This window comes from Ruditapes philippinarum, unplaced genomic scaffold, assembly GCF_026571515.1.
Source record: "Ruditapes philippinarum isolate M1 unplaced genomic scaffold, ASM2657151v2 ctg1776_1_1_1_1, whole genome shotgun sequence".
NCBI classification, from domain to species: Eukaryota; Metazoa; Mollusca; class Bivalvia; order Venerida; family Veneridae; genus Ruditapes; species Ruditapes philippinarum.
This window is the reverse complement of record NW_026861636.1, coordinates 185,335-203,018: the sequence shown is the minus strand read 5'-3', so window position 1 is coordinate 203,018 and position 17,684 is coordinate 185,335. Positions and strand designations below refer to the sequence as shown.

The window sequence follows — 17,684 nt, the reverse complement described above, 5'->3', positions numbered from 1 at the left end:
AATTTACTTTAGATAGAGTTTATGGTTCTTATGGACTGCACTTCCTCTCAATGTGCTTGACCATTGTATGTAGTAATATTGAATTCAAACCATTAGTCTTCAAATTATGGTCCGGACAAAAAAAAGAAGGCAATGGAAAAGCAACAAAGGGCAATAACTCTGTAATTACTTTAGATAGAGTTATGGTTCTTGTGCACTGCACTTCCCTTATTGTGTTTGACAATTGTATGAAGTTTTTTTGAATTCCAACCAGTAGTTTTCAAGTTATGCCACGGACAAGGAAAAGTAACAAAGGGCAATAACTCTGTAATTAGTCAAGATAGAGTTATGTTTCTTACGCACTGCACTTCCTCTCAATGTGCTTGACCATTGTATGTAGTTATATTGAATTCAAACCATTAGTCTTCAAGTTATGCTCCGGACAAACGGAAAAAATTGCAATTTGGACAAAAAAAAAAAGCCCAAATGGAAAAGCAACAAAGGGCAATAACTCTTGTAATTACCTTTAGATAGACGAGGGTTATGGTTTTTTCTTGATGCACTGCACTTTTCTTCCTTTATTATGTTTTGAACAATTGTATGAATTTGTTTTTAATTCCAACCAGGTAGTTTTCAATTATGCCCCGGACAAGGAAAAAGTAACAAAAGGGCAAATAACTCTGTGTAAATTAGTCAAAGAATAAACTTATGGTTCTTGGGGTTTGCACTGCACTTCCCTTCTTCAATTATTGCTTGACCATTTTAGTAGTTATTATTTGAATTTCCCAACCATTTAGTTTTCAAGTTGCTCCGGACAAGGGAAAAAGGCAACGGACGTTCTGGGACGACCCCGACCGACCGCCCACCGACCAAACCCCCGACCGAAACCACCGACCCGACCTTGACCGGGGTGACTCCATATTTACCCCCCCAAACTTCGTTTTTGGGGGTATAATGAAGGGAAACAAAGTTTGAACTAATGCAAATGTAGTCTTCCTTTCTTATTTCAGAGTGTCATCTTTTTTTTTATTTCTGCATTTAAACGTTCTTTAAACCTTTCAACAAGATTCTGCGTTTTTTCTTCAGACATTTATTTCTTGAATTCTTTTTCTTTTTACATAAAAGCATTTTTGAGAAAAAGACAAATTGGTCAGCTGAACTTAAAATCATGAAAAACTTACAGAATGCCCAGTTTCAGGCATATACACATACATGTATACAAATCATTCACAACATTTATTTATCTGAACATCACACTGATTATTATCTGCACAAATCCTACCAGCTCCGTTACCAGGGCAACCCAAATGCCAAAAATATTGCATAAACATTACTATAATACAAAATAAAAAAAAATACTTTCGTTCATATTTTTCCGTATAGTATATCTTTATTTGTATATATTAAATTATAAACATATCATGAAAATGAAATTAAATGAGATTACATGTATACTGAATACCAATACTCAATCAATAACCAATCAAAATTGTTTAGAAAGAAATTAATTTTTCTTTCTTTGACCATTCTTTTTCGTAACACCTAATCAACTCAATCTACACATATCTCCACATATCATGCACTTAACAACCAAAAAGATATTAAATGAGAGGAATATGCAACCTAGAAATCAACAACTTCAAACAAGTTTGTAAATAAATCATCAAACAAAACAAGAAACATAAAAACTTTGTATTAGTAAAAACAGTCATGATAAATGCTCTTTTTATTGCCATGTATGAATCCACAGTAGCCTCAACATACTGCCATCATTTAGACTAGAAATACTAACTACACTTTCAAAATATTAAAAAGCGGTACTTTTTGTAAGGGTAATATATAGGATAATAGGGAACATTTTTATATATATATATATGATTTACATTAATATTTTTCTTGTAATTATAACGTTATTACTCTTTATGATATACATGTATAATACATATATGTATATGTTCTCAAGCTGCAAAAATTACACAAAGAAATAAAGTACGTAGAAATAAAGTACGTACATTGCTATCTATGCAAAGTTCACAGACTTTTCTGTGTAATTCTTATTCTTTAGCCTCTATTTCAATTAAATTGTGTCACAATGGTCACAGTATACATGTATATCAACTTGGCCACAGAATACAGACTGTAGAAACTATGAACTGTATATTTAACTTAAACTGAATAAACAAGAAATAAATAAATGACCCTCATTTAGAATCACGCAAATAAGGTGTTGTTGGGTTGTCTTTTTTTCCCAATTATATATTAATATAATAATATTTTGTGTTGATTTCCTGATGACAACTTATATTTGAGTGATTCAGTGAATGAGTAAAGAAATCATAACTTAAAATTTCAATTTTTGAACAAGAACTCTGTCAGTATATCATATAACATGTATAGAATGTAATGTCAAAAGGTCACTTAACACTTATTCCTGCAGACATAATATGATGTGCTATTTGAAACATTATAAAACTATTTCTAGCCCTTTTGGGACTATAACACTTATGCCATCAGTTCAGAGTCAGGTCAATTTCTATACACCAGTCTGACCAGACTATATCCTGTTGGCTTCTTAAACATAAGATTTTGTGCTTGACACTTCTTAAAGAGCTTAAGTTAAGCCATAACACGTCTACTATACAAATTTTTTGGTAAAGGAATGCTAATAAATAAAAAGAGCTGGCAAGGACATGTAAGAAGATGGAAAAATAGTCACAAAATACCATTCTAAAACAAGCTGCCATCTATTCCATGTGGGCACTGTATGTTTATTATGAATAATGAAAAAACTACAAGTCTGTAAGTTGGATCTTGCCATGATGTTTATGAGATATAATGTTAGATAGAATATACTGACAGAGTTCATTGTTTCTCTACCATGTCAACTTCAACCTCACTTGCTGAGACGGTTTTCTCTATGGCTGTCTGACTAGGTCTGTCAAAATATAATAAAAACATTTTCCTCTGTTAATATTGTATATTATTGTTTATTGAAATAATCTTTTAACTTTATATAATCCATGTGTATGTAAATATAATATGTATCAGAATATAGTATGATGTACATGTATCATTTTTTCCCTGTTTTAGCGATTATCAAAACATATATTCTTGAGTGGTAGGGAAAATTTAGCAAAAAAATATTGAAAAATTTGTGTCTTATTCTGTGAAAGTATATTACAATGAGTTGATGATGTGTAGCAATATTTTTTTTTCAAAATTGCAAGAAAATGTTAATCAAAAGCGATTTAAATAATTGTTCATGCAATTTACAATTCTAATTAATGTCTAATAAATGACACTCTCTATTGCAACTGTGTTCTAGTAATACTGATACATTTTAGAGCAATCTTTCTTATATTGTAATAAATATGCAGAATTCATATATAATCACTAGCCTATTTCTAAGTATAATAACTGGTGCATTTACTTTAATGTGTGTGTTTTTTGGAAGTTAAATCATAATAAGTCACTTCCATGCAAACAACTATATTCTTAAAAAAGAGGGCCATGATGGCCCTGAGGTCGCTCACCTGTATATAGGCCCCCCACCCCCCACAACGTTGCAGGGCCAATTTTAACCCAAGGGCTTTTATTTGCACAAACTTGGTAGACACCCATAAGAAGATGTTTCATGCTAAACATCTAAGCTCTAGCTCATTGGGCTTTTTAAAAGAAGATTTTTTTTAAGTTTTTACTATACACATATAGTTAAAAACAATGACACCCCTGGGGCGGGGCCAATTTTGACCCCAGGGCTTTTATTTGAACAAACTTGGTAGACACCCATTAGAACATGTTTCATGCTAAATATCTTAGCTCTAGCTCTTTGGGTACTTTAAAAGAAGACTTTTTAAGTTTTTACTATATGCATATAGGGAAAATCAATGACCCCCCAGGGCGGGGCCAGTTTTGACCCCAGGGCTTTTATTTGAACAAACTTGGTAGACACCCATAAGAAAATGTTTCATGCTAAATATCTTAGCTCTAGCTCTTTGGGTTTTTTAAAAGAAGACTTTTTAAGTTTTTACTATATGCATATAGGGAAAATCAATGACCCCCTGGGGCGGGGCCAATTTTGACCCCAGGGCTTTTATTTGAACAAACTTGGTAGACACCTATTAGAACATGTTTGATGCTCAATATCTTAGCAATAGCTCTTTGAGTTCTTTAAAAGAAGATTTTTTAATTTTTTACTATATGCATATAGGGAAAATCAATGACCCCCCGGGTGGGGCCAATTTTGACCCCAGGGCTTTTATTTGAACAAACTTGGTAGACACCCATTAGAACATGTTTCATGCTAAATATCTTAGCTCTAGCTCTTTGGGTTCTTTAAAAGAAGATTTTTTTAGTTTTTACTATATGCATATAGGGAAAATCAATGACCCCCTGCGGCGGGGCCAATTTTGACCCCAGGGCTTTTATTTGAACAAACTTGGTAGACACTCACTAGAAGATGTTTCATGCCAAATATCTAAGCTCTAGCTCTTATGGTTTTTTAAAAGAAGATATTTAAAGTTTTTTCTTTCGGTTGCCATGGCAACCAGAGTTCTGCATGGAATTAAATTCTTTGAACAATTTTTAAAGGTGACCACCAAAAGAACATTCCTGTGAAGTTTGGATGAAATTGGCTTAGTGGTTTATGAGGAGATGTCATTTAAAGTAAAAGTTTACGGACGGACGACTGACGGACGGACGCCGGACGAAAAGCGATCACAAAAGCTCACCCTGTCACTTTGTGACAGGTGAGCTAAAAAATTCAATTTTTTGCCAATTCACTTTGCTGACAATCATTTTGTAAATATTTGTTTTGATATTTAGACCTCTACAAATATCAAATTTATTCATCTGAAGTCTTTAAGTAATATCATCACCAATTTTACCCTTTCTGCCACAAAAATCCTCAAACAAAATATAGCCTTCTCTAAAATTTTAAAACCCAAACAAAAATATATAAGATATTTTTCATGATTAATTAAAGACAAGTGTAATGTAAAAGCATAAACATATTTTCTACTTCTGTAGGTTCAAGACGTGACATGAATCTGCTTTTGTTAAAGTGGTAAATTTCACTTAAAAAAAGAAGCTTTTAAAACATTACTTGCAGTCCAAGCTTACATTGCACTTATTAAAATGTCCTCACCAAAAAAAAAAAAAAAAAATCAACACTGCCACAAAATAAATTGAGTATATAAGAGTAAAAAGTACAAAATAGTATTGAACAGTACAAAATGGGTGCCTGGAAAGTATACATGTTACAAAATCCATCACCAAAAAAATAGAACATGATTTCTATGTATGATTTTGAGTCTACAACATATTTATATATGGATGACATGGAAAATATGGGAAGTTTGTTTTTCCGAGTTTGAAATGAACCAGTACATGTGAACATTGAGGTGCAATAATTATTCCTTGCAATATATCTTGTATGTGAACATTGACTTTTTTATGAGTAGCCCTGCACCTTACATACAAACAAAATCTAGTTTTTACAAGTGGTGTCCCCTCCCCTTCATTTTAAGGACTGCCGGAGAGAGGGTTTCCTGATTTTGCTGGACTGGAAGCTAATGGACTAGTACCAAACCTGGTAGGGCTGGTGGAGTACGTTCCCTTAGGTAGATCTGCTTCTTCCATTGACATGCTGCGGTTACGAAGTGCAGCTCTTGCAGTATCGCTGTCAACTGAAGATGTTCTCTCTACTCTAGGCATAGGAACACCACCAACTAAAATCAATGAAGAATGTAACACATGATATAATTAAAACATATAAGACAAACAATTGAAGATATTACAAAAAAATGTAATTTTTTTCATAAAATGTTCAAAAATTGAAGTGAAATACAATTTATTAAAAAGAAGACTTTTTTTAATTTTTAGACAACTTAAGCATTAAGTACCTAATATGTTCCAGGAATATTTAAACTTTTCAAAATTTGTCTCCAAAAATATTTTTCTTTTTTATTCTCATAATATGAATAAACACTTGTGTCAAAATTGCTATCAGTTTTCAAGTCAAATGTGCAAAGTATTGAACAATGATTTGCAAGTTAGTAATAGAGGTTATGATATCATACATATAAACAATTACTGTTCCTACCCGAAGGTAGTTTCTGACCTTCTATGATATAGTTTCAGGCAAAATTCAGCCCACATTACTTTTACTTAGCAGCAAGTTAGGTAAAACCAAAAATCAAAAAATGTTTTACTACTAAGATATAACATAAAAAATAATTTGTACTCACCCACACCAATACCCTGACAGAAGTACAAGAAACTCTCTGCCAACTTTTGAGGCTGTGAAATGAATAAACAGTTTGTAAGGAAGATAGACAAATAGTCATCACAAATAAATATATTAATTCTTGATAGAAAACAAGTCATGAAGCGGGCAGAAGAAAATAATTCTGTAAAAAAAATGTCAGAGCTATGGTCTTGATCAGTGACCTACAATCATGTTTGAAGATTCAAATGAGTAACTTGGTTGGATTCTTAACCTTTTATCTAACACACCTTTACTTTCCTGTAACGTTAAACTTGTCCTGCCTGAAATATTGAAGCATTTTACGTGATTCAACAGGGGAGCTCTGAGGTGCCACTTTTTGCATTATTTCATGCACAAACACAAGCACCTGAGTAGAAATACTGATGTTCTGTATGCTAGCTGGAAAGATTCCTCACATGAAAGAATTCAGTGAAAGATTTGAATCCATGTGGGTGATGGGGGGCAATTGGTTTAAAGTAAATGACCTTTACCCCATTGAAGCTCCAAACAATTTAGATTCTGAAATACTGCATGAATAAGCAGGTTGTTACATAGACTAGCAGGTTGACCCGATTTTATACTGCTGGCAGTGGCAGACAAATAATTTCCCAAATAGCCTTAGGACCATTAAAGAACTAATCTATACCTTCTCTTCCAGGACATTCGCCACACCTTCCACCTCGAGCAACTCAATCTTTGCTTTATCAAGTTTCTGTGACATGTATCCATACAAATGATGAACAGTATGGTTGAATGAAGCCTTATCACCAGTTACCATCAACACTGGGCAACTAAATATAAAGTATTGTCAAAAGGTTCTCATTTGACTTGTCAAAAGTTTCTGCTTTTTATATATTGCAGTTTATTGCATTTTTTTTCCACACAAGGTTGCCTTTTTAAAGCTACTATTAATTGTTACAAGTTATTAAATTTTTTACCACAATATTTTCTGCAGCTCAATATAATGTATGAGCTACATGTGAATATTTAATTCAGTTTGCAGCTAAACTATTTGAGTAACAAATAAGTTGAAAATAACATGTGTAATACCATTTGATTTCTTTATGACTGATTAAGTTTTTCAAGAGGAAAATTAACAGATAAATGTATAAATATCAATAAATAACTAGAACTGCCACTATCATGGCGTGAATACCCCCGCATACCAGTTTGTCAGAATCAACAGTGGCCATTTAGAGCTCAAGGACAACCTCGCTGCCAAATCTGAGTTTACTAAGCCAGTGCATTGCTAAGTTATGTATTCTGCATGCTTCAAATGTGAAAATGTCAAAATCAATACATTGCGGACAGGACATTCTTTAACAATTGAGAAGAAAAGCTTTTTTTGTCAAGGTCCCTGTGACCTTGACCTTTGACCCAGTGACCTCAAAATCAATAGGGGTCACCTTATAGTCATGATCAACATCCATGCCAAATATGAAGATTGTTGGTCAAAGGAATCTTAAGTTAATGGGTAGACAAACTTTTTGAAGTAAAAGTCCCTATGACCTTGACCTTTGATCCAGTGACCTCAAAATCAAAAGGGGTCATCTACTAATCATGACTAACCTTCATTCCAAATATGAAGACTGTGGGTCATTCCAAATATGAAGACTGTGGGTCATAGGAATCTTAAGTTATTGGGCAGACAAGCTTTTTGAAGTCAAGGCCCCTGTGACCTTGACCTTTGACCTGGTGGCCTCAAAGTCAATAGGGGTCATCTTCTTATCATGACTAGCCTCAATGCCAAATATGAAGACTGTGGGTCCAAGGAATGTTAAGTTATTGGTCGGACAAACTTTTTGAAGTCAGCCCCTGTGACCTTGACCTTTGACCTGGTGACCTCAAAGTCAATAGGGGTCATCTACTAATCATGACAATCCTCAATGCCAAATATGAAGACTATGGGTCAAAGGAATCTTAAGTTATTTGGCGCACAAGCTTTTTGAAGTAAAGGCCCCTGTGACCTTGACCTTTGACCTGGTGACCTAAAAATCAATAGGGGTCATCTACTAATCATGACTACTCTCCATGCCAAATATGAAAACTATGGGTCAAAGGAATCCTTAAGTTATTGGGCGGACAAGCTTTTTGAAGTAAAGGCTCCTGTGACCTTGACCTTTGACCTGGTGACCTCAAAATCAATAGGGGTCTTCTACTTATCACGACTTACTTCCATGCCAAATATGAAGACTGTGGGTCAAAGCAATCTTAAGTTATTGGGCGGACAAGCTTTTTGAAGTCAACGCCCCTGTGACCTTGCCCTTTGACCTGGTGACCTCAAAATCAATAGGGGTCATCTACTAATCATGACTAACCTCCATGCAAAATATGACGACTGTAGGTCAAAGGAATCTGTAGTTATTGGACCGACAAGCTTTTTGAAGTCAAGGCCCTTGTGACCTTGACCTTTTACCTAGTGACCTCAAAATCAATAGGGGTCATCTACTAATCATGACTAACCTCAATGCCAAATATGAAGACTGTGGGTCAAAGGAATCTTAAGTTATTGGGTGGACAAGCTTTTTGAAGTCAAGGCCCCTGTGACCTTGACCTTTGACCTGGTGACCTCAAAATCAATAGGGGTCATCTACTAATCATGACTAACCTCCATGCCAAATATGACGACTGTAGGTCAAAGGAATCTTAAGTTATTGGGCGGACAAGCTTTTTAAAGTCAAGGCCCCTGTGACCTTGACCTTTGACCTGGTGACCTCAAAATCAATTGGGGTCATCTACTAATCATGACTAACCTCCATGCCAAATATGAAGACTAAGGGTCAAAGGAATCTTAAGTTATTGGGCGGACGAGAAAAAAATGAGGGACGGCCAGACGGCCCGACAGACTGGCAGACAGACAAGCTGATTCCAGTATACCCCCCTTACAACTTTGTTGTGCAGGGGTATAAAAAGTTTTAACTGGTGCAGGATCTTGTGAAAACTGCTCACAAGTACATAAACAAAAGATTAAAGATTGCCATTTAAAACAGACCTAAACTTAAATTACACATACATGTATTATGTATGAAACTGAATACATAGATATGTAAGAAATACATAGATATATAAGAAATACGTTACTCACGTAATTTTTTGAATAGTATCGGTGATGTTAGTACGCCTGAAATATAAATTACATAGTACATAGTGAAAAAATCAACAAAGGGCCATAATTCTGTTAAATTTGGTTGCAGCTAAAATTCTTTCCTGTACTTCCATCTACACATTAAGGTTGTTCATCCCTGGAAGTTTAAGCAAAATCTGCCATCCGGTTTAAGAGGAGTTGCGTTCACAAAATTTCTATATGGTATATAGTGAAAAAATCAACAAAGGGCCATAATTCTGTAAAATTTGGTCGCAGCAAAAATTCCTTCCTTTACTACCATCTACACATTAAGGTTGTTCATCCCTATAAGTTTTAGCAAAATCCGCCATCCAGTTTAAGAGGAGTTGCATTCACAAAATTTCTACATAGTACATAGTGAAAAAATCAACAAAGGGCCATAAGTCTGTAAAATTTGGTCGCAGCAAAAATTCCTTCATTTACTACCATATACACATTAAGGTTGTTAATCCCTGGAAGTTAAAGCAAAATCTGCCATCCGGTTTAAGAGGAGTTGCCTTCACAAGATTTCTGGACATAAGTACGGACGGATGAGTGCAGACAGACAGACCTACGGACGAACAGACAAGTGCAACGCTATATGCTCCCACAATGTGGGGGCATAAACATGTAAAAGGCACAGTACATCAATTGGCACTTACTTCATAAAAGACTGGACATATCTGTTAAGGTTATGAGGATTGATTTTGGAGCGAAGTCCTTCCTGGAATGTTGTCAACACCTTGTTCAATTCCTCCTTGTTCTCTGCCTTTTCAAACTGTATAAACACAAAATCACAGAAAGGTTCCAAATTAAAATTTTGTATAAGATTCATCAATAGGTATAAGATTCATCAATAGCTTGTATAAATGGGGATGGGGTCCACATCAATGTCCCTCTACGCATTATTTCAGGCACAAATGGACACCTCAGTTTACCCAGTGACCTTCCGTAAACATAAACAAGATTGCATTTGAGAAAAATGCTATGCCACCGCATTAATACAACACTAAATAGTAGTGTAGGAACAGATTTTTTTTTGTTTCTTTACAATTGAAGATTGTCATAATGCATAGATCCCTGACCTATCTAATTCTTATTATCAGATTAGTGGTTAAATATATTGTTATTCCAATAAAAGATCAGAGTAGGAATATACCAATGCACTCGAGTCTATTGAATTCAGTGGTGAAGGTCATATTTCACACAGCTTAAATTTCACGACTACATCAAAGGACAACACAGAAAGACACTTTGTCAAAATCTAGGTCAGCTGATATCAAAGTTCACTTTACATCTTAATCTGTGCACATGGTTTCATAGCTGTACATCAAAGGACAAGAAAGTAGGTCACATCATCAAAATCTAGGTCATCTGATATCAAAGCTCAATTTTACAACTAAAACTGTGCACAAGGTCAAAATTTCATTGCTGTACATCAAAGGACAAGAAAGTAGGTCACTGTCCCCTTGGGGCAAGGCCAAGGGTTTAATTCAAAACAATCTTGATACAGGTCCACCAAACAACATTTTTAGTCAAATATCTAAGCTGTAGCTTTCTTCTCATTTTTACTATATACATTAAAGGAAAACCTATGGCCCCCGGGGCAGGGCAATTTTGACACTAGAGGCAAAATTTGAACAACTTTGGTAGAGTACCTATAGATGATATCATTTAACAAAATTTAATATTAAAGCTCTAAGCCTTGTACCTTCAGAGAATAAGATTTTTTTTATTTTTTACTATTTGTATATATTGAAAATCAATGACCCCCAGGGCGGGGGCAATTTTGACCCCAGGGCTATAATTTGAACAATCTTGCTAGAGATTCACTTCACAATGTTCATGCAAAATATCTAACCTCTAGCATTTGTCAATTGCTAGAAGAATTTTTTTTAAAGTTTTTACTATAAGTTTTTACTTTATACATATAGGGAAAACCAATGACCCCCGGGGCGGGGCTGTTTTTGTCCCCAGGGCTATAATTTGAACAATCTGGGTAGAGGTCTACCAGACAATGCCTTATGCAAAATATCTAAGCTCTAGGCCTTTTGGGTCTTTACAAGAAGGTATTAGTTTTTACTATATGTACATATAGTGAAAATCAATGACCCCCGGGGCGGGGCCAATTTTAACCCCAGGGCTATAATTTGAACAATCTTGGTAAGGGTCTACCAGACAATGCTTTATGCAAAATATCTAAGCTCTAGGCCTTTTGGGTCTTTACAAGAAGGTATTTTAAGTTTTTACTATATGTACATATAGTGAAAATCAATGACCCCCGGGCGGGGCCTATTTTGACCCCAGGGCTATAATTTGAACAATCTTGGTAGAGATCTACCAGACAATGCCTTATGCAAAATATCTAAGCTCTAGGCCTTATGGATCTTTACAAGACGATTTTTTAAATTTATTCTTATAATTCCTTTTGGTTGCCATGGCAACCAGATTTCTGCATGGAATAAAATTCTTTAAACAACTTTGGAAGCCCTTCACCCAAGGATCAATCCTGCCAAGTTTGGTTGAAATTGGACTAGTGGTTTTTCACAAGAAGATTTTTTAAGTTCACTATATAATCTATATAACACACAAACAAACAAACACACACACACACAGGTGAATCGCTATATGCCACCGCATCGCAGATGCTGCGGTGGCATAAAAATATAGGAACCGGCTAATTTTTTACAAGCTAATGATGAGCGTAATAATATAGAAAATCGGTTATCTCATCAATGCAACTGCAACAAAAGACAAATGCAAAACTTGCATGATGTTTGTTCCATTTCATCAGCAAATAGTTCATGTTACATGCAAATTTAATGACTTCAAATGCTTCAATATCTCTCTCTCTTTTGCTACAGTTGCAGATGAAATGTCCATTTTTCAAACAGCCCATGAGATAAAAATAAAAAAAGACTGGAGAGCTTAAAATTTCTCCTCAAATATGCAAGCTGATTCTAAAATTTCATTCCTTAATTGAAAAGAACATGCTCTGCTATAGCATTTCAAATAGCAATTATATAAAGTTGAAACGAAAAACAAGATCAATTGCCTGATTACAAATTCATCTCAAAATAATAGTTCGGCAAAACTAAATCTTGAAAAATTGTTTTAGCCATTCCTTATGTTGAAAAGTATATCAAATTACATCAGTATTAATTTTGTTAGATGATCTTTATACTCTAATCATTTGTTAATCTATTATATAAATTATGCATTAGATTAGTTAATTTCTATGAAAAGTATCAAGCTACAATCTTTAAAGTTTGATAACTTTTTTTTTCTAATGCCTATATACATCTACAAAGTTAAATACAACATTATCTCGATCTATCTACATATTGAAAGTTAAATAATTACTATCTAAAAGATTTTCACAATATCTAGTATCTATTTGAAAAAGGAATTTTACAATATTTATAAAAGATAACCTGCATCTTAGGAATCCATTAACATTATGAACGTTTATATAACAATTTAGTATTTTTAAAAAATTACTAATGTGATTCTAAACTTTAAAAGCGTACTTAACAAATATGGTAAGAATGAACAATTGAAGATTTAAAAAACAAAAACAAACAACAACAACAACAATATTTTGTTCTTGATTATCAAGGATTGTATGGTTAATATAATTCTATATTCTTGGTTAAAAAATCACTCTGGTTAGTTTAATATCAACAGAAGCATTCACTTCTAATTTACATACTACATGCATGCTTTTATTTAAAACATCTGCTTTGAAGCTTTATATAAATTTCAATATTTAGAAATAAAAACACAAAAAACACTGTCATGCAATATATGCATGGAATATGTAAATAATTACATGCTCAACTCTTGTGATATTATCTTATGAGTTTGGAGACTATGTTAGTAAATAAAATACAAACTGAAGTTAGGTAATATGTGTACTCGTCATCATCAAACAGTTCACCAATGCTAAAACTCTTGAGATTATGGGAACAATGCAACGAATGGGCAAAAGGAATATTATGCGATTGTATCCATGTATGGTATAATTATAAGTTTTCTGGGTGGTTTTTGGTTGTGGCTACTGAATCTACATATAATTTATGTTGGTTAAATATTATAGGGTGCAAAGGTGACACTTTTGAAGGTGATTTTGTTTGTTATTCTGTTGTTTTTTTATGATAGTTTTGACAGTTGATGGTTAAATATTATGTGTTTAAATGTTATGTATACAAAGAAAAGCTATATTAGAAGAAATATCATTTGAGAAGATTATTAATTGTTTCTATTCAGCAAATTAAAGTAAATTCTCATTCAGAAATTTTAGACAAACTTTAATTTTGAAATATAAAATGCACAATTGTTTTTTCCATTTCACTGGAAAATGATTTGATTAATCTTGAAAATGCTCATTTGTCTAAGATTAAAGTTCACTACATCTAAATGTATTATTAAAATTATCGTATGTTTAAAGAACGGAATGATGCTGATGACAGATAAAATTCAATTTCAAATATATCAAGATAATAAGTCCAATGATAATTAATAATCTGTACAGTGAGATTTTTTTTAAAAAACAGTGGTCATGCTTTTTTTGTAAATTTATTTTTATACAGGTGTGATTAAGATGCTAAAATATAAATATATAACTATACATGTTAGTGCTGAAAGTATCGTTATGTAATTAGAGAAACAAGTCTATGTGAGAATTTCTTCACACACACAACCCTTTGCAATATTAGACACATGGTAAAAGATCAAACTACAATACCTAATATATGATAGCTTTATCCACCTGAAAATATCTCATTCATTAGAAAAAAAAAAATCTATGCCAACGCCTTCACTTTATTACCGTGTTTTATGGATTTTGCTTCTCCCTTCACAAAGTGCAAGAATTGCAGGAGAAAGGTCTATAGCCTTAAGTAAGATGCTTTTGATAAAACTTCATGAGTTTTATGACTGCAGTTTGTCTCAGGAAAAATTCATCTTGTATAAGTGACAGAATCGAGTCTAGGCCCTTGGTTTTTAATTAAGTTTTAAGTTAAAACTTATTCAACTTTAGTCACCTTAGCTCATACTAAAATCATTGGCTTAAAACCTTAAAAATTTGTTACACAACTACAGTAAGTTTGTTGGAATTGTTTTTGTTAATTATTTTACTGAGATTCTACCAGAATATGTTTCAAAACTTTCTAATTTGTCTACCGGATGATATATGAGAGGTGTTCAATAAGTGTCCAGAAAAGTTTCATAACTTATCTATTTACAAGTTTGAGTTTACCTGAATGAAATATTCAACACTGATTCTTTGACATACTCTTTCTGGCCTTGAGGTCAGGGCTGCATGGCAGAAAGTATAAAGATGTTCATGACTTGCTGATCATTGTTCAGAAAACCATTCATAAGATTCCAAAGGAGCAGTTTCGATGTTGCTTTGCAAAGTGGAATGATCCATATTTGGAAGCATAGTATATTGTGCAACAAAAAATATTTTGAAAAGTGTAATGTGAAATGTGTTAGATCAATTTTGTAGATGCTGCATTCCCTTCTGGCTAGATGTCACTCTCAGTTGCCATAATTTCTATACATGCATAATTATGCATAAGTGAAAGTCATTTAATTTTTCTGTTAGATTATATGCATAACACATCAAAGTATCAGTATTGAACATTTCATTCAGATGAACATATAAATAAACAAGTTATATAACTTTTCTGCATACTTTAACTCTTATCGACCACTCCACATGGTATACATAAAACTTCAAGACAAAGAGACAGCAAGAAAATAGCAAGGATTTATCAATTCTTTCCTCTTCATTTCAAATCAAATTTGAGAGAAAATTTGTCTCCTGTATGACGTCATGCTATCTCTGTTAGCAGACAAATTCTATCTAGGATATTTATAAAAACATTATCTGCTGGGGAGTAGAAATGAACTGCAGCACATAAAGTTTCTATTTGCTTTTAACCTTGTCTTTATACACTAGACAAACCACATCATTCTGAGATATTCCAATGACATATTAATAAATCTTCATGATCTACTTTTATTTGTATGAATGAATTTCTGGACGCAACTTGAAAATGTATATGTATCTTACAATTTACCAAAGGCATGAAAATCTAGTCTTATCTTTTCATCATCAGCAATAAATTGAGAGGAGACTAAAGTATGTACACAATACTTAACTCATTCAAACATTCAATACAAACTCAGGCCTCCCACCACAAAACAGTGTGGAAAATAGTCAATTCCTTCCTGATTTCTCTGCACTACCAGATGATTTCTTTTGGTCAAAGACTTATGATAAAGTCTTTTTTTTTGGGAGACACTTCAAAATCTTTGCCAGTGCACATTTCAGTGAATATTTTTTGATACTCGGGAATGTTTCTTATAAAAACGGTCACACAAATGGTCTGAGAAAGAACGGTGATGTCAACATTAAGTCTAATAGAATGCCCATAAAATCACCATTTTTGCAACAAAATTGTTCAGAAAAAATTTCATTGACCTCACTTGTTCAATACAATTCCTAAATAAATCTGGGCCTCCAATCATCTAACAAAGTTTGGTGTATGTATGCCAAAGTCTTCAGTATTTATAATGCATAAAAAGATATCTATGACCTTTACCATCAATCTACAAATTTTAACATTACTAAAAAGGTGCTTTATTCTTAAAACATTTAACCAATCTATGATGTTCATCAATGATATGCCATAGTTATGTTAACTAATAGTGTGTAATCCAAGTCCAAGGATACACTGACTATGAACTTAAAGACTTATTCACCCAAATATCTCAAGTGACCTTTAGTAACATCATAAAATCTATGGTAAAATATGAATCTTGACCTATCAAAAACTTATAACTAGATATGAAAATGTCAATAAACTAAGGCATACTAAGAAAATGTAACCATAAATTTCTCCCCTTTAAAGTTAACCACAATCCTAAGACCAATTTTTGTTCATAGAGTAATGGATAATTTTCTTACTAGAAATGTGTCATCATGCCACGGATGCCCCCGCATGCAGCCAAAATTTCAGATGTTATAATATTTAGTTCCAAATTTGTTTGCACAAATTATTGTTTTCATTTTAAGTTCAAAGCCCTTAAAACTTTTCAACGTTTACACAAACCATTTTCATACAATGTTCAAGGCACTGAAATTATTCAGTCTTAACCTTTTGAAAATAGCATATTTCATATTTGTAGCCAAAATAATGGCTACATACATTTCCACAAAAGTATGAGTGCTGAAACTGAAAGTTCAAATTTTTTCCAATATTCAAGAAAGATAAGTTTGTCCAAAATCATTGAACCATGACCAAATTCAAACTTAAACTGCTTATTCCTAAGATGTATCTATATTATTTTCAAAGTGAAAGGGACATAACTCTGCCAAAAAATCATCGAACCATGACCAAATTCCAACTTGACCTGCCTATTCCTTTGACATATCCATATGTCAAATTTGAGTTGAATATGTAACACTGTTGGGTAGATAATGAACAGAAACTGTAAATTTCATATTATTTTCAAAGTGTAAGGGGCATTACTCTGCCAAAAATCATTGAACCATGACCAAATTCGAACTTGGCCTGGGCATTCCAAAAACATATCCATATGTCAAATATGATTTGAATGTGTGGTACCGTTGGGGAGATAATGAACGGAAACTGAAAATTTCATATTATTTTCAAAATAAAAGGGGCATAACTCTGCCAAAAATCATCGAACCATGACCAAATTCGAACTTGACCTGTATTTTCTCATGACATATCCATATGTCAAATTTGATTTGAATGTGTTGTACCATTGGGGAGATAATGAACGGAAACTGAAAATTTCATATTATTTTCAAAGTAAAAGGGGCATAACTCTGCCAAAAATCATCGAACCATGACCAAATTCGAACTTGACCTGTATTTTCTCATGACATATCCATATGTCAAATATGATTTGAATGTGTTGTACCGTTGGGGAGATAATGAACGGAAACTGAAAATTTCATATTATTTTCAAAGTAAAAGGGGCATAACTCTGCCAAAAATCATCGAACCATGACCAAATTCGAACTTGACCTGTATTTTCTCATGACATATCCATATGTCAAATTTGATTTGAATGTGTTGTACCATTGGGGAGATAATGAACGGAAACTGAAAATTTCATATTATTTTCAAAGTAAAAGGGGCATAACTCTGCCAAAAATCATCGAACCATGACCAAATTCGAACTTGACCTGTATTTTCTCATGACATATCCATATGTCAAATTTGATTTGAATGTGTTGTACCGTTGGGGAGATAATGAACGGAAACTGAAAATTTCATATTATTTCAAAGT

General features: G+C 33.3%; 1 protein-coding gene across 3 annotated transcripts in view; it reads right to left on the bottom strand.

The window, feature by feature from the left end:
- Window positions 1–1,106: 1,106 nt before the first annotated feature.
- The window catches only part of LOC132716370 (uncharacterized protein ZK1073.1-like), a 63,529-nt gene continuing 46,951 nt past the window's right edge, over window positions 1,107–17,684 (bottom strand). For all 3 annotated transcript variants that reach the window (XM_060699632.1, XM_060699633.1, XM_060699634.1), the window contains 6 exons: window positions 10,013–10,128; window positions 9,333–9,368; window positions 6,894–7,038; window positions 6,228–6,279; window positions 5,570–5,708; window positions 1,107–2,914 (listed from right to left, as the gene is read on the bottom strand). In XM_060699632.1, the coding sequence (XP_060555615.1) occupies window positions 2,842–2,914; window positions 5,570–5,708; window positions 6,228–6,279; window positions 6,894–7,038; window positions 9,333–9,368; window positions 10,013–10,128 (561 nt within the window). In that variant the 3' untranslated portion in view covers window positions 1,107–2,841. The remainder of the gene's footprint in view (window positions 2,915–5,569; window positions 5,709–6,227; window positions 6,280–6,893; window positions 7,039–9,332; window positions 9,369–10,012; window positions 10,129–17,684) is intronic.